Raw genomic sequence first — 25,352 nt, 5'->3', positions numbered from 1 at the left:
GACAGAGGACGAGATGGTGGGACAGTGTTCTCAAAGCTACCAGCATGAGTTGGACCAAACTGTGGGAGGCAGTGGAAGACAGGAGTGCCTGGCGTGCTCTGGTCCATGGGGTCACGAAGAGTCGGACACAACTAAACAACAACACAGGTAAAGTCCATGGGAACCAAAGTGGGACTTCATCCTACAACTGCACTTTGAACAGAGCCAAACAACACGATAAAAACACTATTTGAGACATTTATACGGCGCTTCCTCATAAGCATTTCTAAGCTGTGCAAATAAAATAAACCACAGAGAATAAAACAGTAAGATCAGGATAAATCAGAAAGCCAATCACTGCCTTTTAAATGCCTGCTTGAATAAGAATGTCTTTGACACTTGCCTGCAGCCACCCAGAGGTCGCTGGACTCCAACTCCCATCAGCCCCAGCCAACATGCTCGACAGACAGGATCATGGGAGTTGTAGTCCCCAACATCTGGAGTGATGAAGGTTTCCTACTCTAGCTCAGATTTAAGCAAAGGGGTTTTCCCACCCCACCCCCAATGCAAAGTTCAATAAGATCAGCAGCCACTGAAGGTGGCCGAAGGAGATGAATTGCAGTATTCTGATCTGGGGGTCCGTCTCCCCTTTAAATCTGTTGAAACTTGGAATCTTTTTGCTCTCGTCACCATTCACCAGCCTTCAAGCCGAGTGATGGGAGTCAAGAAGCCTTGCTTGCCAAACATTTCTGTGTTGACAGCCAAGTTTTCACTCATCTCCATCCATCCCTGAGAGCAGAGGGGGCTTTTTTCGGGGGGGGGGGGAGAAGGATGGTAAAATCATCCTGCCCAGGAGAGCCTGGAATTTTTTTTATTTAATGAAACTGGAGAGGCCGGCCACAGGAACTGCCCAGGTTTCACACGGCATGTTCCAATGGAATTAGTTCTTGCCAGATTACAACATGCCAGAAGGGGAAAGTGGAGTTATGAGGCAGGGAAAACTGCTACACCCAAAAGGTTTGGCGTGGAATCAACAGATGGGTTTTTCCTGAAGAAGAGAGCCTGGTTTGAACAGGGCAGCTATCACACAGCACTGCATATAAAGACACAGCATTGATGAGTGTGCAAATGGCACACTCGAGGTAGATAATAAACAATAAACAATTAATAATAATAATAATAATAATAATAATAATAATAATAATAATAATTTATTTATACCCTGCCCATCTGGCTGGGCTTCCCCAGACACTCTGGGCAGCTTCCAAAAAAAATATTAGAATACTGTAATACATCAAACATTAAAAGTTTCCCTAAACAGGGCTGCCTTCAGATGTCTCCTAAAAGTCTGGTAGTTGTTGTTCTCTTTGACATCTCCTGGGAGGGCGTTCCACAGGGAGGGCGCCACCACTGAGAAGGCCCTCTGCCTGGTTCCCTGTAACTTGGCTTCTCGCAGTGAGGGAACTGCCAGAAGGCCCTCGGTGCTGGACCTCAGTGTCCAGGTAGAACGACGGGGGTGGAGACGCTCCTTCAGATTATTAGCATCATTGTTGGTGAACAGGTCCAACATTCAAACACACAACCAAAGAACAAATGTTATAGAGTAGGCAGAACATAAGAAGCTGCCTTAGACTGAGTCAGACCACTGGGTCCATCTAGGTTCAGTATTGCCCACACGGACTGGCAGCAGCTCTCCAACATTTCTGATGGGGACATTCCTAGCCCTACCTGGAGATGTTTGCGATTGAACCACGGGCCTTCTGCAAAGCAGATGCTCAATGCTGAGCTATGGTCCTCCCCCATTTTTCATGCCAAACCTCTGCAAACAAAGACTGTCCCAAGAGAAGTGCATTATATTAAAGACAAAATCAAATGTATCCAAGCACCATTGGTAACCCAGCTTCAAGTCAAGGATTCTCTCCAGGAAGACCTGGGAGTCGGTGGAATCCAAACTCTCCCGGATTGGATTAAGACAGAAAACAAAAAGGTATACAATCAGCATCAAAGGCGTCGTGAGATTTTGCCTTTAGCCAGCCTCTCTCTCTCTCTGCAAAAGCTTTTCAGCTAATGCAAAATACCAGGTTCTATTATATCATTCCCTCAAGGCAAATTCTTCAGCACTCCTCAGCTGGGAATGCCCACCTTGGAGAACTGCTGGCAGTCAGTGTAGGCAATCTGAGCTAGGTAACCAATGGCCTGACTCTGTACAAGACAGTTTCCTGCGCTCCTGTTGCAATTTCAGTTTCAGCAAAACTGGCATATCAGATGCAGCATGTCAACATTTTGTCCTGATTTATGTGATCCCTGATGGGTTGGACTCCAGAGGCGTCGAAGGAGAAAGCAGCTGCCATCAAGGGAACCCCTGGCTTTGAACAAACACTCGTGCACCTATAGAAACATTTGTCCAGTCAACACAGTTCAGGGAAAAGTTTAAAGCCTATCAGAGTCACTGGTTACAGCCAAGATCGTTTAATTTTTGCTAGACTCACGGAGATCTCTTCTCACTCCTTTGCTACCACATGTCCCAAAGTGTTCTTACAAAAAATGCCTGCACCCCAAAGATCTGGCCAATTTCAAACAATGCAACACCGTTCCAGGTCATGACTCCAAACCCCATTGTCTTTATTATTATTATTATTATTATTATTATTATTATTATTATTATTATTATTATTTGAGAAAAATACACATATCATATTAAAATACACATATATACTTACGAAGAAAAATCCAAAAAGAAGAAAGAAAAAGAAAGAACAAAGAAAAAAGAAAAAGAAGAAACACAGAACATAAACACTGACAAATAATAAACTTCCGTCCAACTCGGTCTTGGATTACATATCCTTACATTACTTCTGCAGTAGTACTAACATTAGCATTAGACATCGAAGGTATTAATTATCGTCTACTGATAAATTGTAAATTCCCATACTAGTCTCAAAATAATTTAAAAGTTTAGTCCATTCATCTTGTCAAAGGTTTCACAATAAAGAGGCAATTAGTGTTCACCTAGGAAAGGGTCGGGATGTGGGTGGTGCTGTGGGTTAAACCACAGAGCACAGGGCTTGCCGATCAGAAGGTTGGCGGTTCGAATCCCCGCAACGGGGTGAGGTCCCGTTGCTCGGTCCCTGCTCCTGCCAACCTAGCAGTTCAAAAGCACATCAAAGTGCAAGTAGATAAATAGGTACTGCTCTGGTGGGAAGGTAAACGGTGTTTCCATGCACTGCTCTGGTTAGTCCTGCTGGCCACATGACCCGGAAGCTGAACGCCGGCTCCCTCGGCCAATAAAGCGAGATGAGCGCCGCAACCCCAGAGTCGGTCACGACTGGACCTAATGGTCAGGGGTCCCTTTACCTTTTAGGAAAGGGTCAGAGCTCATTGGCAGAACAACTGATCTGAATGAAGGCAGGCTTGGGTTCAAAAGCGGGCATCTCTTGGTAGAATTGGGCAAGACTGCTACCTGCAGCCATGGAGTGTTGCTGCCAGTCAGTGTAGACAGTATTGGGCCAGATGGGCCAATGGTCTGACTCAGGATAAGGAAGCTTCCTTCATTTCGGTGTATACTCAACACGCGGGGAAACTAGAGGGGTAGCAACTCTTCCAGAGTCCCAAGGCAGAAACCTCTTTTGCAGCCACATCAAAATATTTTCACTTGATAATATATTATTTATACCCCGCCCATCTGGCTGGGCCCCCCCCCCCAGCCACTCTGGGCGGCTTCCAATAAAATATTAAAATACTGTAATACATCAAACATTAAAAGCTTCCCTAAAGAGGGTTGCCTTCAGACGTCTTCTAAAAGTCTGGTAGTTGTTTTTCTCTTTGACATCTGGTGGGAGGGCATTCCACAGGGCGGGTGCCACTACCGAGAAGGCCCTTTGCCTGGTTCCCTGTAACTTGGCTTCTCGCAGGGAGGGAACCATCAGAAGGCCCTCGGCACTGGACCTCAGTGTCTGGGCAGAACAATGGGGGTGGAGACGCTCCTCCAGGTATACTGGACCGAGGCCGTTTAGGGCTTTCAAGGTCAGCACCAACATTTTGAATTGTGCTCGGAAATGTACTGGGAGCCAATGTAGGTCTTTCAAGACCGGTGTTGTGGTCTCGATGGCAGGGGCTGGCAATTGACCTCTCTTGCACCCTGCCTTGTACAACATCTGCTCTGCCCCTGAACTGCAGGCACTCCCCACTTTTGCAACAAGCAGAGAGAGAGAGACAAAGTGGCTCAATTTGGCTCTCGCCGTGTCCACAGCTCCAGTTTCGTGCTTTGCCTCTCGAGTTCAGAGGCACAAGTCTTTTTGTTGGCTACGCCGCTCCGGTTTTTCTGCATTCGATCCAAGCTGGGTCTCTCCTCTTCCCGCGCCGCTACCCTCCCAGCCCCCCCCCAACCGCCGATCCCCCCTCTCCCCACATCCCGCACAATCCCCTCGGCTGCTGTTTTGATTTATTCCTTGCCATCTGCATGCAGCAATGTTTTCTAGCGGGCAGATTATACAGGGGAGAGCAAGGAGGGCTCTGTGTGTGTTCTCTCTAGTTAATGTTTCCTGTGCGGTTCAATCTGCTCTGCCTACAGGTATGTTTATTTCACTACTCTAGCAAAACCGGCAGACTTTTTAATGGAACTGTTGATATTTTCTCTGGCTGAACTTCCTGGAGAGGAGAGGAGAGGAGAGGAGAGGAGAGAGAGAGAGAGAGAGAGAGAGGCAAGCAGCGCATGGCCGAGGTCCTCTCCCAAGCTGCGGCCTAAAAAACTACAGTCCTCCCCTCCTGGAACTGGAGGTTTCCATTGCATTAGGCAAATTTCTTCCCTTTTACAAGCCGAAGGATACATAAACAGAAAGCTTGGTGGCAGCTGACAAGCAGTTCAGATGGGCCTCGCCTTGCAAGTCAGAGAACACAAGGAAGCCTTGTGGCTCTGTAGTAATGTGCATGCTTTTGCATGCATCATGTTTCAGGTTCAACCCCAACATCTCAGGTATTGGTGGGAGAGACCCTTGTCTATAACACCGACGAGCCTTTGACAGGTAAGGTGGATAATACCAACCTTCCGACATATAAACCGGCTGCCTATTTACTGCTTCCCCACCCTTGGACCTGCCAATTGTTCAGATTTCGCCCACCTCATCTTAACAGTTCACCGTATTTTTCGCTCTATAAGATGAACCCGACTATAAGACGCACCTAGTTTTTAGAGGAGGAAAACAAACAAAATATTCCGAATCAAATGTTGTTGAAGAGGCTTTGCGCGGCTATCCCTGAAGCCAGAACAGCAAGAGGGATTGCTACGCAGCCTGCATTCGCTCCGTAAGATGCACACACATTTCCCCTTACTTTTTAGGAGGGGAAAAGGTGTGTCTTATAGAGCGAAAAATACGGGGGTTTTTTGCCATATGCCTGGTGCAGTTGGAGCAATACAAGACACCAAGCTCCTGATTGCGACAGTCACTCATCTCAGCGGCAGCTACACAGCCCATAGGTCTCACCCCTAAAAGGGTGTTATAAAGCTTGAGAAACGTTCAGGAGGAAAACGAGCAAGATGCTCAGAGCTCAAAACATGCTCCCTACAAGGAAAGGCAGAAATGGTTTGGAGGGGCAGGCAACATTTGGCACCAGAAAAGTAAACCATCAGGGCGAGGTGGGGAGATCAGAGTTGAGGTTTTTGCAGTTTTAGATTCCATTGGAACAAATGGGGGTGGATACTAACCCCCCACCCACCCAAGCATTAGAACGTGGGTGGCGCTGTAGGTTAAACCACAGAGCCTAGGACTTGCCGATCAGAAGGTCGGAGGTTCAAATCCCCGCGACGGGGTGAGCTCCCGTTGCTCAGTCCCTGCTCCTGCCAACCTAGCAGTTCAAAAGCACGTCAAAGTGCAAGTAGATAAATAGATACCGCTCTGGCAGGAAGGTAAATGGCGTTTCCGTGCACTGCTCTGGTTCGCCAGAAGCAGCTTAGTCATGCTGGCCACATGACCCGGAAGCTGTATGCCGGCTCCCTCGGCCAATAAAGCGAGATGAGCGCCGCAACCCCAGAGTCGGCCACGACTGGACCTAATGGTCAGGGGTCCCTTTACCTTTACTAGCCCCCCACCCAAACAAGCATTCAAACTCTGGGTCACCATGTGGCATCAGTGAAAGCAGATCTAACTGTACCTTTCAGCTCCTGGTTTCTGGAAGGCAACGTCAAAACAATGCAGCATTATGCAATAGCAAGGGTGGCTTTCAGGAATATAAGAGCATGTCAGACAATTTGCTCACCTAGTTCAGCATTACCTACACTGACTGGCAGCAGCCCTCCAGGAGTCCTTTCCCAACCCGACTTGGTGATGCCAGAGGCTTAACCTGGAAGCTTAACCTTTGGCATAACAACGCACCAGTTCTGCCACCCAGCTCTCTTGTCCAGGGCAGCTGGACATGTGAGTGGGTGATAGCCAAACAGAACTTTCTGCTTCAGAAGGCATTATATTTATTTCGATATACAAAACAATGGACAGAAATTGCCTTCACACCCCACTAAGTGGGCTTCCCAGAGGCAACTGGTTGCTCAGTGATCTGGCGTGGGAAACTGGAAAACAGGCAGGAGAGGGGCATTATTTTCCTGCAGAAAATTCTGCTTTGCAAGTTCATTAGTGACAAGGGACGGACACAATTGGAAATGCAGTTATCAGGCAGATTCAACAGCTTAAGCATTTAGCTTTGCTCGCTAAATACAAGCAAAACAGAACGTTCCAAATAGGTTCACTCTCTAGGACACTGATTAAACTTTCCAATGGAAATTACCCTTCGCAACTTTAGCATCATTTGCGGGGGTTTTGGGGGGGGAAAAAAACCCCAAATCAAAAATTCCCATCAGGCCTTACACCACTTGCTCCCAACATCAGAGACAAGATCCTGCACTTAATGGACTTTTGGTCTGATCCTGCGAGGCTCTTCAAAGGAGCGTTAAAGGGAAACCTGCTTATACCCAGTTCTCCATTGTAGGTCTCCCATAGAATCGCTGACCTGCTTTGACTCAGCTGCCTGGCGGGATCACAGCACATAGTGGCGTGGCAATGCGCCACACACACACACCCCTCGCTGAAGCTATTTTCATTCATGGTTTGCTCCTTCAGAGAATAAAGCAGCCCAAGAGGCAAGTAACCAAGGTAAATAAGGCTCTAATGACCAAGGTTTAATAGCAGCCCTACACTCTCTAGTACGTCCTGTTTGCATCCACCCCAGATCGGGCCAGTTAGAGGCAATAGTTAATGACACAGTCCATGGAGTTAACTCCTTTTGCCCTCCATATCCTGGGCAACCCAAGACTATTCTAACGGCCCTCCATGCTCAAGCCCTGTCTACCTTCACTGGGCTTCTCAGCTGCATCAATTGCAATCACTGAATTTTACAGCATGTTCATCTCTGAAGACTCAATCAACAAACTGCAATGGGAGACCTGTACTGGGAGCCAAAGACAATAGATGCACAAGTACGTTTCTGAGTACAATTCAAAGTGTTGGTGCTGATCTTTAAAGCCCTAAACGGCCTCGGTCCTATATACCTGAAGGAGCGTCTCCACCTCCATCGTTCTGCCTGGACACTGAGGTCCAGCACTGAAGGCCTTCTGGCAGTTCCCTCGCTGTGAGAAGCCAAGTTACAGGGAACCAGGCAGAGAGCCTTCTCGGTGGTGGCACCCGCCCTGTGGAACGCCCTGTGGAACGCCCTCCCATCAGATGTCAAAGAGAAAAACAACTACCAAACTTTTAGAAGACATCTGAAGGCAGCCCTGTTTAGGGAAGCTTTTCATGTTTAATAGGTTATTGTATTTTAGTGTTTTGTTGGAAGCCACCCAGAGTAGCTGGGGAAACCCAGCCAGATGGGTGGAGTATAAATAATAAATTATTATTATTATTATTATTATTATTATTATTACAAGGTGTCACAACTGCCACAGCAAGAATATAATCCAGTAGCTTCGAAGGGAAATTACTTTGCAAAGATGGGTATTTTAGGACAACTCACACAGAAATGCTGGAGAATCTTCATGTGGATTTTTTTGGGGCGTGGGGGGTTTGAAGCAAACTGATGGGGATAACTGAAAAAAAGAGAAGCTGCAGTTGATGGATTCACCCGTGCCTTAAGAGCAACTACTAAGTGTCTCAATAAAGGCATTTCTTCCAGGCTTCCCTGGGAATGCTGTAGATTGAATTCCAGGCCTTCCGCACGGGTTGCAAACCTTTTGCAGGAGAAGGAATATCACAGGGTGTGTGCATTTTTAAGATCAAACTTACTCGATATTGAATTGACATCAAGCTTTCTGTGTGCATGTGCACTCCATGTTTTTAAAGATCAGGAAATTCCAGCGACTTGATATTTTTCAGATAGCGAGTTTCCCAGCTTCGCTTCAGAACTCAGCAGCGTATCTGCTTTAAGTTCATGAACCGACATGGCGGAGGACCTATTGCGTACTCTTAATATTGCAGACGGCTGCCAAATTTGAAGCCAGAGGGAGTAACTCAGACTTTAAAATGCTTTCACACTCCCCAAGTTTTTCTTTATTTTTATTTTTTTAAAAAAAACCAGAGCCATGAAGTTACCCCACCCTCAACTCTTGCTGGAAAATGAGCGATTTAATATCAGAAACAGAAGCTGAGAACCACATGCAACATGCAAGACATGAAGTTATTTCAACTCCTTGGAACAAGCGCCATAAGGAGATTTTGGTCTGCTTTTTCCATCCGGAGACCAGAAAACCTTGGCATTTGCCAGCCTGTTGAGTCCAGTGTTTCTTTCCCATCAGTTACAACTGTGCTTCTGCAAACAGGGGAAAAGAAAGTTCACTGGAGAACAGACAAGATTTAAAACCAACATCAGGGCTTGCTTTTTGTCCTATTCTACAGACAAAATGTAGATGGGTCATTCATCCCCTAAAAGGAAGACCCTCTATAGCCTCATCTGCGCTATCTGCCAGAGCTTGGTTGCTATGTCCTTCCCCATGTCACTGAATGCTTGCATACTTTGTGTCATTTCCTGAAGCTTATTCAAAGTACAGCAGTTCAGGTGGCGCTATGCATGGCTGTGACAACCCAGCCCATTGCTAAGCCAAACTTGACACGATGGAGCAGCCATATACCGTATTTTTCGCTCTATAAGACGCACCAGACCATAAGACGCACCTAGTTTTTGGAGGAGGAAAACAAGAAAAAAATTATTCTGAATCTCAGAAGCCAGAACAGCAAGTGGGATCGCTGCACAGTGAAGGCAGCAATCAGTGGCGTAGCGTGGGGGTGCAGGGGGGCCGGCCGCACCGGGCGCAATATCTGGGGGGTAGGGTTAGGGGGCGCAAATCCACGGGTTAGAGGGCGGAAATTACTTGCCTTGCCCCGGGTGCTGACAACCCACGCTACGCCACTGGCAGCAATCCCTCTTGCGCAGCCTGCATTTGTTCCATAAGATGCACACACATTTCCCCTTACTTTTTAGGAGGGAAAAGTGAGTCTTATAGAGCAAAAAATACGGTATTTCTTTATCCACATGGTTTCCTCGCTCATGTGTACAGGTGAAGTGGACATCTGGGCTGCAACTTGAGACCCAGACATCAAGCTGAGGAGAACTGGAAGCAGAGTGGTCCTTCCAGCAGCTTATATAGGAGAGGATCCCTCTCCATCAGCTCTGCTGAAGACCAATTCCATCAGGCTGCTCTTTCAAGCAACATCCACAGCTGCTATTCCACCAGGCTACAGCAGACGAAGAGTCGTGGTACCTACAGGGCTTCTGTATCTGCTCTGCTGAAAGACCTGCAACTTCCGGCTCGCCCTCCACTCCTTGAGACGCAAATTTTGAAGGATGACCATGTTTCGGTTCTCAGATCATTTTGGAAAGGGTGAATTTGATATATTCAGCTTTAAACACAAACTGAATTGGTTTCCACCCACCCTTTGGAACGCCCTCCCACCAGATGTCAAAGAGAAAAACAACTACCAGACTTACAGAAGACCTCAGAAGGGTTCAGTCTCCAGACAGGCTCTTGTCTGAAACCTTGGACAGTCACTGCCAGACCGTGCAAACACTACTGAACTAGATGGCCCATTGGCCTGACTCTGTATAATGAAGCTTCTTCTGTTCCTTTGCAACTGCTGCCAGTCAGTGCCCAGTGTACAGGGATCCAGTATAAGGCAGCTTATTATGTTCCTATGACAAAATACACACAGAAGCTTTTTTTCCCCCTGCAAATGTATGTATTGCAGTTAACTTCCTCTCCCCTCCCCACCCCACTCTGAACACTCAGCCTCCTGCCTTGAATGCCAATTAAATTACCTGCTCACAGGAAATGTCCAAATAAGAGATAAAGCACGTGCCCAGTAATGATTAAACAGAAATGGTTTCCTGTTAAGGGGGTACCATGGAGGTCTGCATATTTCCCCTCTGCGCCTTCAGTCTCATTGCTGCCACTGCGGCATCTACAAGGCTAAGTTAATCATTGGCCTTGCTGTCTGCCTCTTTGCACAGCCACAACTTCGTTTCATTGCAGGTATGCCTCCCCCCGCCCTCCATCATCACAAACCCTCCCCAAACAACTGCAACCTTGTTGCTTGCGAGCCCCACCTACTACCAGAGTGTCTATGAAAGGGGGGGTGTTCGCTTTTTATTTAATTATGTACAGTGGTACCTCAGTCGTTGAATGTAACCCGTTCCGGAAGACCGTTCAACTTCTGAAACGTTCAGCAACTGAGGTTCAATGGGCAGTCAGCAAATCTTATTGAGAAAAATAAAAAACGTGCTTCAGAAGCCATTCGACTTCTGAGGCGCATACAAAAATGGAAGCATTTACTTCCGGGTTTTCGGCGTTCGGCTTCCGAAATGTTCGGCAGCCGAGATGTTCAGAACCTGAGGTTCCACAGTACAGTGGTACCTCTGGATGCAAACAGGATCCATTCCAGAGCCCCGTTCGCATCCTGGAGAGAACACAGCCCGTGTCTGCGTGTCACGATTCACCGCTTCTGCGCATGCGTGAGCAGCAAAACCCGGAAGTAACGCGTTCCGTTACTTCCGGGTCGCTGCGGAGCTCAACCTGAAGCAACTTCAACCTGAGGTATAGCTATGGTTTTCCCAGTAGTGATGTATGGAAGTGAGAGCTGGACCATAAAGAAGGCTGATCACCAAATAATTGAATTGTGGTGCTGGAGGAGACTCTTGAGAGTCCCATGGACTGCAAGAAGAACAAACCTATCCATTCTGAAGGAAATCAGTCCTGAGTGCTCACTGGAAGGACAGATCCTGAAGCTGAGGCTCCACTACTTTGGCCACTTCATGAGAAGAGAAGACTCCCTGGAAAAGACCCTGAAGTTGGGAAAGAAGGAGGACACAAGGAGAAGGGGACGACAGAGGACGTGATGGTGGGACAGTGTTCTCAAAGCTACCAGCATGAGTCTGACCAACCTTCGGGAGGCAGTGGAAGACAGGAATGCCTGGCGTGCTCTGGTCCATGGGGTCACGAAGAGTTTGACACAACTAAACGACTAAACAAGAACAACAACAACAACAACAACTGTATTTTTTGTTTTCCTTTTGCACTTTTATGTTATCCGCCCTGTTATCTTCAGATGAAGGGTGGTGGTGTATGAATTTAATTAATAAATGAACAAACAACATGGACCATGGGCTGAAAACATTTCCCTGATCTAAAGCCATGTAGACACAACCCAAATCTCGACACAGGCCATCCTGACCCAGTTCTTCCTGCCTGTATTATGACCACTGCACCACCCAGCATGGCTTTGCTGTGGACATGGAAGGGTTATGTCAGCAACTGGAGTAACCCCACTAGCTTCCAAAGAAACCCGTGCTGATGTCATGGCATGACATCATGCTGGGTGGAGGCAGCTGTAGTAAAAGTGGAGGCAGCTGCAGGACTTTTGGGGCTTGTGCTGTTTATGGGCAGGGCAACCCATTTGCAAGGCTTTAGAATTAAGAGGCACTTACGGTTAGGGACCAACCCAAGCTAGAGTATCTAATAAAGCTCAGCTACATCTTGTGTATTTAGAAACCGGGAGGATGCTTGTGCCAAAATGTGGGATTCCTCCCTTTTTGCACGCAGGGCAGAGGCAGATGAAAAGCTCTCCCAGTCCTACCCCACTATCCACTGAATCACACCGTCCTCCAGACTTGAATCAGCATGGGGTTGGGGACTCTTTAAAGAGCCGAATTTTGCTAATAAAGATAGTAGCTCTAAGCTCACAAAGGAAATCCACACACCCAGCCAAGCATAACAATCGGGCAAATTGCTGAGTATTACGGATACTGTGGTTCAAGCATCTTGCCAAGAGCTGGCTAAACCACCAGGACGACTGACTCGCCGATGCAAAATTGCGTGCTTTGATTTAGATGGGGAAGCTATTTCAGCTTGCATTGTTGAGCACCTTTCGAGCAACTACCAATACCAGGGGGCGAGGGGAGAAAGAACACAAGTCAAGCCATTCAGCGCTACTTCCGAAAATCAAAGCAAATTCTCATATCCTCTTCCAGCCATGGCACAATTGCAGGTTGCGTAGAACTTACATGCTTAAAGCTAGGCCTACACATTGGTGTCAATTAAGGTGCTGGAGGAGACTCTTGAGAGTCCCATGGACTGCAAGAAGATCAAACCTCTCCATTCTGAAGGAAATCAGCCCTGAGTGCTCACTGGAAGGACAGATCCTGAAGCTGAGGCTCCAAGACTTTGGCCACCTCATGAGAAGAGAAGACTCCCTGGAAAAGACCCTGATGTTGGGAAAGATGGAGGGCACAAGGAGAAGGGGACGGCAGAGGACGAGATGGTTGGACAGTGTTCTCGAAGCTACCAGCATGAGTTTGACCAAACTGCGGGAGGCAGTGGAAGACAGGAGGGCCTGGCGTGCTCTGGTCCAGGGGGTCACGAAGAGTTGGACACGACTAAACAACTAAGCAACAACAATGCACTCGTGTCAAAACATGATGTCTCTGCATCTAACACACAACATACCACACCCTCCCCATTCAGGTCAGAGGAGGGTGTGTTTGTGTGTGGAATATAGCTAAACACAGGCCAGACACAGCACCATCCAGGCCCACTAAGTGGGGCAGCCCTACAAGGCCAGGCCAGCATTTTGCTGCCCAAGTCTGAGGACATATACAAATGCGTCTAAATAAATGCACTGGATTTTTCTTTAATAATAATAATAATAAATGACACGCTGATGGGGAAATAGAGCATACCAATCTTTCACACTGGAAAAAACCAAAAAATGGAATTGACAAGTTCCGCTCATTCCTATATGCCACGATATACCTAACCCTACATAATCACTCTCCTTTAAAAACACACAACTGTTTATGGTTAAGAACCTTGAAAATCCCAGTGGGCACATCACCTAGCGAAGACCCTATCCAGGCCTGCTAACCTACCCCAGGAAAGGAAAAAAAGAGGACCACCTGACGCAGCCTTCTTCCCACCCAGTTGCCAACACAGTCGAGTTGCCAGACAAGCAGCATAGCTTTGGGCTGACACCATCTCATTAACAAGCAACCATGAAAGATTTGTCCCGCTGCTCCAATTCCTGGATAGGCCACACATTTGGAAAGGCCAAAAATTCTTTGCTCGAAATAAAAGAGAGGAAAAAAAGTTTGGGGTTGCTGGAGATTAGCCCCAGCTGTCTCAATTGCGTCGGCAGACCGTGAAACAGAGCAGCGGTGGCTCAAGCAGGCCGCTTTACCCAAGTGACATCTGTTTAACACGGCTGCTGGTGCCCTGGATGCACAAGAGCAACATTAATAGCTGCTACTAGGAAGGAGTCTCGTTTATCAGGATGCTGTGAAACAGGCAGGGCGGTTTGCCTTAAAACAGCCGAGATCTCCAGGGCGTATATATATACACACAGACAGATTGCTTTGCTTGTGAAGAAGAGGAGTTTGGATTTGATATCCCGCTTTATCACTACCCGAAGGAGTCTCAAAGCGGCTAACATTCTCCTTTCAACAACAAACACTCTGTGAGGTGAGTGGGGCTGAGAGACTTCAGAGAAGTGTGACTAGCCCAAAGTCACCCAGTAGCTGCATGTGGAGGAGTGGGGAAGCGAACCCGGTTCACCAGATTACGAGTCTGCCGCTCACCACACTGGCTCTGACTGACGTGTTAAATCTATTAGAGAGCTGCCATTTACCATGCCAGGCTATCGCTCCATCACTGCCTACACTCCCTGGCCGTGGCTCTTCGGGATTTCAGGCAGGATCTTTACCTGGAGATGACGGGGATCGAACCTGGAACCTTCTGGAATCAGGCAGATTCTCTACCACTGATCTACACCTCTTTCTCAAGCCAGAGTCCTCCCTTGTCCCGAATGCAGGCCCTGCTTACACACATACCTGCTATTATGATTATTTTGACCATTATTTATTTTCTATACCATCCTCCATCTGGGGATCACAGGGTGGTTTACAATATAAAAACACAGAAATACATAACATAATAACAGACTAAAACAATGCCCTCCACTCACCCACACATAGATTGCTTAATTACCCAAAAGCTCAGGAGAAGAGGAGTGTTAAACTTTAAGAAGCAGATACTCTTCCACCAAACTACATCCCTGGCCTGCTCAAGTTCCCGACTGGTCCACTACTGCTCCTCTTATCTAAGGAATTCTGGGCAAGTAGAGATGTAGCCCCAACAAACTGAAGCACCTCTCATTTAATCTCATGGTTAATAAGGGCTTTAAAGCTCAGAGGGAAAACACCTGCTTTGCAGAGATCCAATACCCAATGACATCTCCAGGAATGTCTGGGAATGTCCCCTGCCTGACGAGCCCCTGCCAGTCAGTGCAAGATGGGCCAAAAGTCTGCCTTGGTGTAAGGCAGCTTTCTGTGATGCTAGTCTGGAGAAGGGCTGTGTGGCTAAGGCTGTGTGGTTCAATCTCCAGGTAGAACTGAGAAAGTGAAATCCCTGCCCAAAACCCTGGAGAGCTGGTGACGGGCAGTGCCGACAATACAGTGATACCTCGGGTTAAGTACTTAATTCATTCTGGAGGTCTGTTCTTACCCTGAAACTGTTCTTAACCTGAAACGATTTCTGTTCTCATCCTGAAGCAAAGTTCTTAACCCGAGGTACTATTTCTGGGTTAGCGGAGTCTGTAACCTGAAGCATCTGAAACCCAAGGTACCACTGTAATCTGATGGGGCAAGTCGGCTTCCTCTGCTAAGAACAAAGTTGTGCTACTTTCACAAAGAATTCCTTTTCTTGGTAGTTGCCAAAGATGGATCTGCAAAGAATACACACCAGTGGCACTGTAGGATCTGGAATGTTTTTACCATGGGGCTGCACCCAAGTAGATCACATTACCAGCCCTGAGACAGGTTAGGTCCAGCACATCTGAGATATCTCCCCTACTACTACAATCTACCAAGAACCAGGACTGGATTTTTCTTCAATCAACCTCTGCTACATGGGTTGCCTCCTCTTCTTTTAACCCATCTCTTAGAGCAGGTGTTTTGCAGGCAGAGGGTTCAGTCCGTGGCATCTCTCATTGAAAAAGAACCAGGCAGAAAGTGACAAGAGGGGCAGGAGGGACTGCACATGCCTACCCAAGATCCTGGAATGCTGAGCTGCTGCAGTCAGAGTAGATGCTACTAGGCTTGCATTAAACAAAGTGGGGGCCCACCACACGGGGGGGGGGGGGAGAGGCAGAGACATCACCTTGCCAACAAAGGTCCGTATAGTTAAAGCTATGGTTTTCCCAGTAGTGATGTATGGAAGTGAGAGCTGGACCATAAAGAAGGCTGATCGCCGAAGAATGGCTGCTTTTGAATTCTGGTGCTGGAGGAGACTCTTGAGAGTCCCATGGACTGCAAGAAGATCAAACCTCTCAATTCTGAAGGAAATCAGCCCTGAGTGCTCACTGGAAGGACAGATCCTGAAGCTGAGGCTCCAATACTTTGGCCACCTCATGAGAAGAGAAGACTCCCTGGAAAAGACTCTGGTGTTGGGAAAGATGGAGGGCACAAGGAGAAGGGGACGACAGAGGATGAGATGGTTGGACAGTGTTCTAGAAGCTACCAGCATGAGTTTGACCAAACTGCGGGAGGCAGTGGAAGAGAGGAGTGCCTGGTGTGCTCTGGTCCAGGGGGTCACGAAGAGTCGGACACGACTAAACAACAACAACCACCGAGACACCCCTGCTCTTTCTAGCTACCAGCAGAAGATCTTTGTGGCGCTTCTGAGGGTGTTTTTTTTATTAACAGGCACACGCCGCATCTCCAAGCACCACAGCACCAATCCAAACTACCTGCTTTCAGTTAAAGGGGAGAGAGGAGAAAGAGAGAGATACCAAAAGGTTCAAGCACAAGACTTCTGCATCAGGTCAAGCTTGGCTCTCTGCAGTCATAGCACTTTGTATGAAAATTTGTTTTCAGCAGCAGAACTGAACACAGTCCTTTCACACAGAAGTCCACTCCTGGTTAGCTTTGCCCGTTTCACCATCTAACTAACTTGAGAGGAGAGAGATCCCCTGGAGATCTACCAGCAGATCCTGATCTACCTTCTGCCCATGACTGCCCTACAAGTAGCCCAGGGTCTCCAGTTGAACAAAAGGGTGCTTAGCTTACCCAGCACAGTCTAAAGTAGGATGATTCAGCTGGCGCAACCTATACAGGCAGACAGAGGCTTAAGGAAAGCTGACATGCCAACAAGACTCACTGGAAAAGAGCATTAAGCACGTTGCAACAGCTGCTGCTGGCCAAGCCAAAGACTGAGGCAGGTGCTGCAGACAGCTACTGCATTATGGCCGTCGAAACCACACACACATTGCACAGTACTATAATAATAATAATTTATTATTTGTACCCCGCCCATCTGGTTGGGTTTCCCCAGCCACTCTGGGCGGCTTCCAACAAAGATGAAAGATACACTGAAATGTCACATATTAAAAACTTCCCTGAACAGGGCTGCCTTCAGATGTCTTCTGAATGTCAGGTAGTTGTTTATCGCTTTGACATCTGATGGGAGGGCGTTCCACAGGGCGGGCGCCACCACCAAGAAGGCCCTCTCCCTGGTTCCCTGTAACTTGGCCTCTCGCAGTGAGGGAACCGCCAGAAGGCCCTCGGAGCTGGACCTCAGTGTCCGGGCAGAACGATGGGGAGGAAGGTGGCCTATTCCACTAGCTTTAAGCTTTATCAGGAGATTCTGGGGCAAGCTCTATTACCATCCCTCTTAAGAAGAACCTGATGGACCCATCTAGTCCAGCATTCTGTTCACACAGTGGCCAACCAGATGGTTGAAACAACAGAGATCCAATTGGTTTCTCCCAAGTAACCAGCACAGCTTCCCCAAGCATTTCCTTTCCGCTGTGTCCAATATTTTGCTGCTGATCATACCAAGGTAGGGTTATCAGATGTCCCTGGTTCCCGGAGACAGTCCCTGGATTTGCAAATCTGTCCCCGGGCAAATCTGCTACCAGGCTGCTGACTGCCACTGCCAAAAGGGAACTGGGGACGTTCGGCGGTGCAGATCTCCTAGGAAGCTGACTTCTACAAACTCAGTCCAATGAGCTCAGCATTGTTTCCACCAGAGATGGGGCCCTAGAGCCCTCCACTCTTCCTTGTACACCCATTAGCCTTTGCCGGCAAGGGCAGTGGTCCAGAGTGATGTTCCATTGTTGAACCAGCCTGGAAGGACCACAGATCCACCTCCTGTGTCTACACTACCTAGGAGAGGTTCTTCTCAGGTTTCACACTGGGGTCTTCTCCCCAGCCCTCCCTAGAGATTCCAGGGACTGAAACTGGGTCCTTTTGAATGCAAAGCAGATGTTCTACCATTCAGCTATGGCCCTACTTCAAACTGCCTTGAGATCCTTGGAAGAAAAGGCAGGGATATAAAAATGTAATAAATGGAAAAGGGAAATGCATGGAAAACAGATTTTGGAACATGCTCCAGAACTCTTCACATTTCCTGCATCTGGACCCTAGGTACAAAGAACAAGTTCCCCTTCTGTCAGGATTTTGTGGATTGTGGCCAAGTGAATTTTACTCAGAAAAGACCCACTGAAATTAATGAACCCAAGTTAGCCATGCAGGATTGCTTTGGATTTGAATACTGTCAGATACAGCCCTATGACTCCTGGCACATGGATATTTTCCACCATTGCACCTCCTGGGATGTCAGCAGTGGACTGAAACATCTACAGGTGTTCTTGCAAAACTATATCCCAGCCAGAAACTGCAGTCTGCTGCTCACCTATCAGCAGTAAAGCGTATCATCCAGCTTCAGAAACAGCACCAGATTGCTGTGCCCTCTGGAACAGATGCCTTCTACATCAGAGTGCGGTTTGTCTTAGCCCAGCCTTCCCTTTCTATCTGGCACCAGTTGCCTCTGGAAATGAGATGCATAAGACACAGTGATGATAGCCATCCTCCTTTTCTACCATGAAATGAACTGCTGCCAACACTGGGGACCTCAGTGACTTTGCCTGGGCTAATCCAGAAACCATCTGCCTAACCAGCTGGGACTGTTGAGTCCAGTCGATACTGGAGCTCAGACAATACAGTCAAATATTTGCAAGTTAATTGACAAAGGGTGATTTCCTCAGCTGCTTACACTGGGAAAGTCGTAAGAGGCAACAGTTACAGATGTTTGGCCAGACTGTCCCCTACACAATTACCACCAGGTTCCAAGGGACACTTCCGCGCAATGTGCTCCAAGCAGCTGTGGCCAGAACAGATTTGGTGGAAACTGCAAGCATCCTTGCAGCTTGCTCGTTTCTTTACAAAGCATCTTCCAAAAGGCAACGTTCACGTTAAAAACACACTTTGCCATAGCCGCCACCTTTCCCAAGCACAGAGGATGTAACTTGCCCCAAGTTGTGATGAGGATCTGCTCTGCCCAAGGAATTCTACACAGTCATCATGCCAAAGGCTTTCCCCGTTCCAGCTCACCCAAAAACCTCCTGCCTTCAGTACTCTCTGCCCACTCTCCCATGCCATCCCATCAGCCTAGAACTGCCTCGGCCTTTTATTCCAAAGGCTCAACCTCATTCCAGCAACAAGCCTCTGCCTTAACTCCATAGCCTTCATCCCACGACAAAACCAGGCCTGAAGAACATGAGTCTGGTGGCCGATGGCCCATCTACCGTAGTCCAGCATCCCGTTCTCACAGTAGCCAACCAGATACAGGATGCATTGCAATAGCATTTACTCACATTCATCCCATGCCAATATCTCCACTTCTCCTACCCCTCAATTCTTAGACACCTACCTCACTGCCTGGGCACTTATTTTTCCTACCTTGCTCCATAAAGCACCTCGAACAGTTGATGCTGCTGCTATATCCAAGCCAACTCACAACATTCTCGCCTGACATTCCATCACACCATGTTGTGACCAAGAACAAAACCCAGCAGGAGGCAAAGCAAAGAGGAGAAGGCTTGATCGCAAGGTGATCAGGACCCCACAGGTTTCTGCTCCAGTCACAGGTGCATGAGGACAATATCAGAGCCCAGCTAGGTAAAGGGACCCCTGACCATTAGGTCCAGTCATGACCGACTCTGGGGTTGCGCCGCTCATCTCGCTTTACTGGCCGAGGGAGCTGGCGTACAGCTTCCGGGTCATGTGGCCAGCATGACTAAGCCGCTTCTGGTGAACCAGAGCAGCGCACGAAAACGCCGTTTACCTTCCCGCTGGAATGGTACCCATTTAGCTACTTGCACTTTGACATGCTTTCAAACTGCTAGGTTGGCAGGAACATGGACCGAGCAACGGGAGCTCACCCCATCACGGGGATTTGAACTGCCGACCTTCTGATCAGCAAGTCCTAGGCTGTGTGGTTTAACCCACCGCGCTAGACCACACTAATTCGCCAGGTCCACCCATCCCCAGCCTGGTGCTGGCTGGGGCCAATGGGTGCTATACTCCAAGACTTCCAGAGGGCACCAGGCTGGGGAAGGATGGACTTAGTCTAATATCCTGCTTCTGCCTAACCACCAGAGGTATCTGGGAACCCCACAAGCAGGACATGAAACCATCAGCCTCCCCCATCTGACAGCCATCAACTGTGTTATAAACACTGGGCAAGTCAAGCCTTCTGCCTACAGTGGAGACCTTAATAGGCATTAACATTTCTGCAGAACAGTCTCTCTCTAAAGGCATGCCCTGAACACCTATTAATGCCCATGCCTGGCGTATTAAGTGACGCTCTTTCCCTGTGGGGTTGCAATGCACCCATGCACATCAGCCACACTGCAGGAATCTCTGCATCGCACACATGAATTAAGTGGCCTTTTCAACAGTCTTGCATGTAGAAAGGATTCTGTGGGCAAGTGCCGTGCTCTGCACCCACGCACCAATTCCTGCACTGCAGGGGGTTGGACTGGATGAGCCTTGGTGTTCCTTCGTGGAACTGCAAGGGTCATCTTGTCCAACTTTCTGCAATGCGGGAATCTCAGCTAAAGCATCCAACCTCTGCAATCGTATGATAAGCCTTGTTTACCTATTCCACCATATGTGGCAACCAGACTCCTCTTGTCCATGCAGAAAGATCTGTGCATGATTGTTATGTGCCTGCGCGCACAAACACTTAGGAGTGCTTCTTTTCCAAGTATGATACTTGTCCAAAACATCCATTAAGAACCGAGGTTTAAGAGGAGGCAAGCGATGACCATGCTTCAAGGAGAGGACCTCAACAGGTTGAAGAGGTGGAAGTTACAGATGGAAGCAGGTTAAAGCAATCTCCTTGCATTTTATTCAATTCTTTCTGCAGTAAAACAGAAACCTCATCTTGCTATGGTGCTTGTGGGTTGGGGGGGTGAGAGGCTGGCTACTTGCCTCTGATCCCAGCCTACAGAGAATGGATTCTCCCAGAGAGAAACAAAATAAATAGAAATGAACAAGACGAGGGGAGGGAGGGAGAGTGCAAAAAGAAACTTTCCCATGAAAATATTTTATTTTCTTAGAGAACAGGATACACCTGCGAGTCTTAACACCAGAGGGTAGTTGGGGGTGGTGGTTTTTTTAAAAAAGTTAATTCATGGATTAATGGACCCCTCTGCTGGCAGGAGCCAGAACTGCACTTAAAACCATCCGCTCCCCACCCCCCTCAAACTAGAGTGGTTTTAACAAGTGGTAAGGAAGGTCAACTTTTGACAACTGCATCCAATTGCTCCAATTGCCATCAGGCTTAATTAGAAGTAGGGGCAGCAAAACACAGAGCCACAGGGATGCTTTTGATCAAACAGGAGCAGATTGGGCTTCTCTTTCAAACTTCATTAAAACGGGGGAAGATGTAGCAAGTCTTTGGCGGGTGGGGGAGTAAGAAGGAGAGAGCAACAGCAGCCACAACAGGACACCCAGCACGCAATCGTTTTGCTCCTTTTTTTCCTCTCCGGTGGGAAGGGATCTGAGATCAGAAGAACAGCCTTTCGACCTATGACAGCTCCCCACCCATTTTGCATTTCCAGAAAGGAAGCTGCAGGAATCAGAGCAGGCACACAGAGGAGGCAGGATGGGAAGGGACTCAGACATACCAGGTCAGAAGGGTGGGGGACATACTTCCAAGACAGGCCGGTGAGGGTTTTTTTAAAAAAGGGGGGGAGGGCACTTTCCCAGACACAGAGTCTTATGAAATACAGGAAGAAGTAAAGAAACAGCTTATTCTCGCTGTTCTCTTTGATTGCCTGCCCACCAAATGCCAGAGCTTAGAAACACATGGCAGCAGTAATCACTATAGCTGGAGCAGGGTGGGAGAGAGAAGGAGCCACACACACCAGGGCACCAAAAACGCACATTCCAGACCCTGCAACTGCATTTTGACAAATGCATTTACAGGAGCCCTGATGCCCCTTACAGCAGAAACCCCACAGACCATCTCTGCAGCATAATGTACACCCCTGATGACTAAAGCTCATTCTCACAGCTGGCTTCCAATGTAAGAGCTCACAGACTAAGTGGTTAAGTTCCACCATCTCCTTGGTGGAGCTACCTAACATTCTCATGCAAAATGCCTCCCACCTGTGAACTCCAGGTGAGCAACATGAAAAATACTTTGGTTGTTCTTACAGGAGCCTGTTCTTGGAAGCCACTGCAGGTAGATATGGAATCAGAGGGCTCCATCCTTGATTGGCCTGTAGGGTTGCAGGAGGACCATGCATCTGGCAAAGTAGACTGTTGCCTTCTAAGGTTGTTCTACATTGAGCCAATTCAGCCTCAAAAGGTAGCACAGCTCCACAAGCCACTCCAGCCTACTGCTATAAGGAACAACCAGCACGATCCATCCCATAAATAAAACGTATCTTGCCATTTCCTAACAGAGTCATCTGTAAATTGCATGGCCAGCAAAAAACTCACAAGACACAGAAAGGAAGAGTGACCACAAACATTTAAAACCGATGTCAGCTTGCAGAACCCAGGCTGTTGCCCACCACTAAACGCCACGGAAAAGAAAAATAAATAGAGGGCGTCCAGATCAGCACAATGTTTTATAGCAAAAAAGAAAAGGAAAAAACCCTCTCACCTCACTCTTCCAAGCCTGCTCAGCTTCCAGGGAAATTCAAGGCAAGCCAAGCAATGGATATTCTTCCAAAGCGGAGCGGGGAAAGAGCTCAACAAACTGTTCCCAGCTGACAGCCTGGAACTTCAGACATGAAGTTAACATCGAAAGGGGATGCAGTTCAAGCAAGCCAGGAGCCATGCCTTGAGCAGAAAGGCCAACTCGCCACCAGCAGCATTGAGACTCAGGCCAATTCCTCAAGACCAGCCTAATGCCAACTTGAAGCAAATCCACAGGGTTTAAACAGGTTGACATCGCCATCATCTTTGCCCAAGACGAGGCTCATGAGTCACCCACACAAGCAGCACCAGGGAGGAAGGGAGGGGTCATTGCTAGAGTGCCAAAGTAGAAGCAAAGACCCAGCCCCCCTTAAGCTTAGCCACTTCTCCCAAAACACCCACCACTTTGACACCGGGAGCCCAGGAACAGTGTATTGTTCTTATGCAATCTACCGAAGATTTTCATTGCAGGGTGAGGAAAACACAATACAATCTTTGGACATTTCCTAACACACATTTAAGAAGAGTCTATGTGTCGTCTTTGGAAAGAGCGTCAGAAGGGGCTACACAGGTAGTTTGCAAGGAGGGGAGGGGAGACAAAAATTGTGCATTTGTGTTTCACACACACACACACCCCAAGAGAGTCACTTGGTTCTGCAGGGAAAGTGCCCCCCCCCAAATTACTCCTCTCCCACTTTCTGTCCCTCCCTTCCAATTCAGTGCAATCAGATTCTTAGAAGGGTGACTACCTGGAACAAGGAATCGTTTCCCGCTTGTTGGACGCACCTGACCCCAAATCATTTGGGGAGGGGGATAATAAAGGAGGGGAGGATTGGTCTACATAGCAAACAGCCCTAGATGCTGCAGAACATCCTGAACAACCTATAATCCGGAGAAGGGAGAGCGAAAACAGGTGGTTCAGGTAAGAGATTCGTGCAAAGTGCACCCCTCGTCCCTAAGCATTCATACTGGGCAGGGAGGGGGGTCTGCAAAAACTCTGCCGGGAGATGTGGTGGGCTTTGGGTGGAGAGAGGGGGAAATACTGAAAAAGGGATTTTAGTAAGGGGAAAATACAGGCTGCATAGAGGCTGGGTTAAGCAGCCTGCACGAGATTTTCTTATGCAGTATTTTGGAGCGGTGCGTTTTACGCGCCGGAGAGAAGCGCTCGCGGGTCGTCCAGCGGGCAGGGACGCCGCCGGAGCGAGCGAGCGAGCGAGCAACCTGCCGCTCTCTGCTGGAAGGTGAAGCGGGATTATGGGGCACACCTAAGGGAGACAGAGGCAGCCGGATTGCTGCCAAGTCACGCAGGGGTGGGGGGTGGGGAGGGGGCACAGCGGGCGCCCGATATGAAAATGGAAGGGAGAGAGAATAGGGAAGGGCGTCGAGGTTTTGGCTTAAATGCAAAAGTTGCAAAACCTCAGGGTTTGCAAGCAACATGTTGGAGAGAGGAGGAGGAAGGGGCAGGCTCGACGGTACGGTGATGGGCGCACGCCTCGGCTGCGAGGGGGAACGCTGCTAGCAGGTTGTAGTCGGGGCAGAGAAAGGCACGAAGGTGAACTTGCAAAAGACAAGCCCCGTTTCCAGGGAAGCATTTTAAGAATAAAAAGCGGACAGCGGGTTTGCTCTGAAGCAGGCCCCTCCCAGGTCAAGGGCGCTTTACTCGCGAGTAAGCGCTGCAGCCCGAGCCACCGCAACCGGATCCCGCTCCCCTTGCTCCTACCGGCCCCCGAATACCCAGCGGCGCTTAACTTCCCACTAAGCGCAGCGTCGCTTGCGCGCGGGTGAAGCGCAGCGCGATCCAAAGGCAACCGATCCCGGAGCAACCAGCGGCGGCGGCAGCAGCAGCTCCGAACAGCCCGGGGCTGGCTTCCTCGCGAGCAAAGCGTCGCAGGCGCCACGCGATCGCCGGCGCAGAGTCCGACCCCGCCGCGTTACCTCTGGAGAGGAGATTAGGGGGGTGTCAGAGAAAAATCAGCCCCCGAGGTGAGGCAGCCGCGCCCGCCGCCGACTTACCCGAAGTAGGCAAGGGACGGTCCCGGGGCGCCGGCGAGCAGCAGCACTAGGAGCGCGCAGGAGGCGGAGGAGAAGAAGAGCCAGCGGAGCAGGCGGTGTCCATCCAGCATTTTGCTGCGGCGCTCGGGCTGACCATCTCGTTCCTTCCCCCGCGGAGCCGGATCAGCAGCCGGGCGGCTGGAGGCGGCCGCTTTATAGGGAGGCCGGCGGCGGCTCGAGCCCAGCTGCGAGCCGGGGGCGGGGCCCCGAGCAGGGAGGCGAAGGCCGGGGGCGGGGCCAGGAGGGGAGTCCCGCCCCTCCGCTCCGCCTCCCTCCCCCCCTCCCGTGCGCTCCGGGCGGAGAGCGGCGCAAAGGAGGCAGCGCTGCGCTCGGCTAGAGCGAGGCGGAGAGGGGAGCTTCGGGTCCTGAGCTGAACACGGAGAGGTGGATCCGAGAAGGGGAAAGTCGATCTTCGGCCAGGGCAGCAGCAACTGGTCTCTGGAACTCCCCGCCTGTTGCCCTGCTGGCTTCGCAGCCTGCTAAAAACTCTCCTTTCTCCCCAACCCCCTTCCCCTTTCTGATGGTAACTTACCTGGCAAGGTGATGGACTTACCTGGCAAGGTGATGGACTTGACTTTTTGTTGGAGGTTTTCCAGCAGAGGTCGGGGGCAGCCACCTGCCAGGGATTATCCAGCAATGATTAGTGGATTGCAGGGGGTTCGACTAGATGACCCGAAGGGGTCCCTTCCAATTCTACAATTCTGTGTTTCCAAGCATTTGGAGGTTTTTTAAAAAACAACAGTTGATTTTGCCTATATCTTGATGCTTTTAATATGTGCGCTGTTTTTAAAAGCCTGCCATTTTTT

At 49.0% G+C, this 25,352-nt stretch overlaps 1 protein-coding gene across 1 annotated transcript in view; it reads right to left on the bottom strand.

Annotated features, from left to right (window-relative positions):
- The window catches only part of WNT9A (Wnt family member 9A), a 57,960-nt gene extending 33,268 nt beyond the window's left edge, over positions 1 to 24,692 (bottom strand). The window contains exon 1 of the mRNA XM_081882653.1: positions 24,508 to 24,692. Coding sequence (XP_081738779.1) covers positions 24,508 to 24,617 — 110 coding nt within the window. The 5' untranslated portion in view covers positions 24,618 to 24,692. The remainder of the gene's footprint in view (positions 1 to 24,507) is intronic.
- Between the last annotated feature and the right edge of the window lie 660 nt (positions 24,693 to 25,352).

Source organism: Podarcis melisellensis, assembly GCF_964234715.1.
Source record: "Podarcis melisellensis genome assembly, chromosome: 12".
Lineage (NCBI taxonomy): Eukaryota > Metazoa > Chordata > Lepidosauria > Squamata > Lacertidae > Podarcis > Podarcis melisellensis.
Note: the sequence above shows the minus strand (reverse complement) of the source record. Positions and strands in the feature narration are given on the sequence as shown.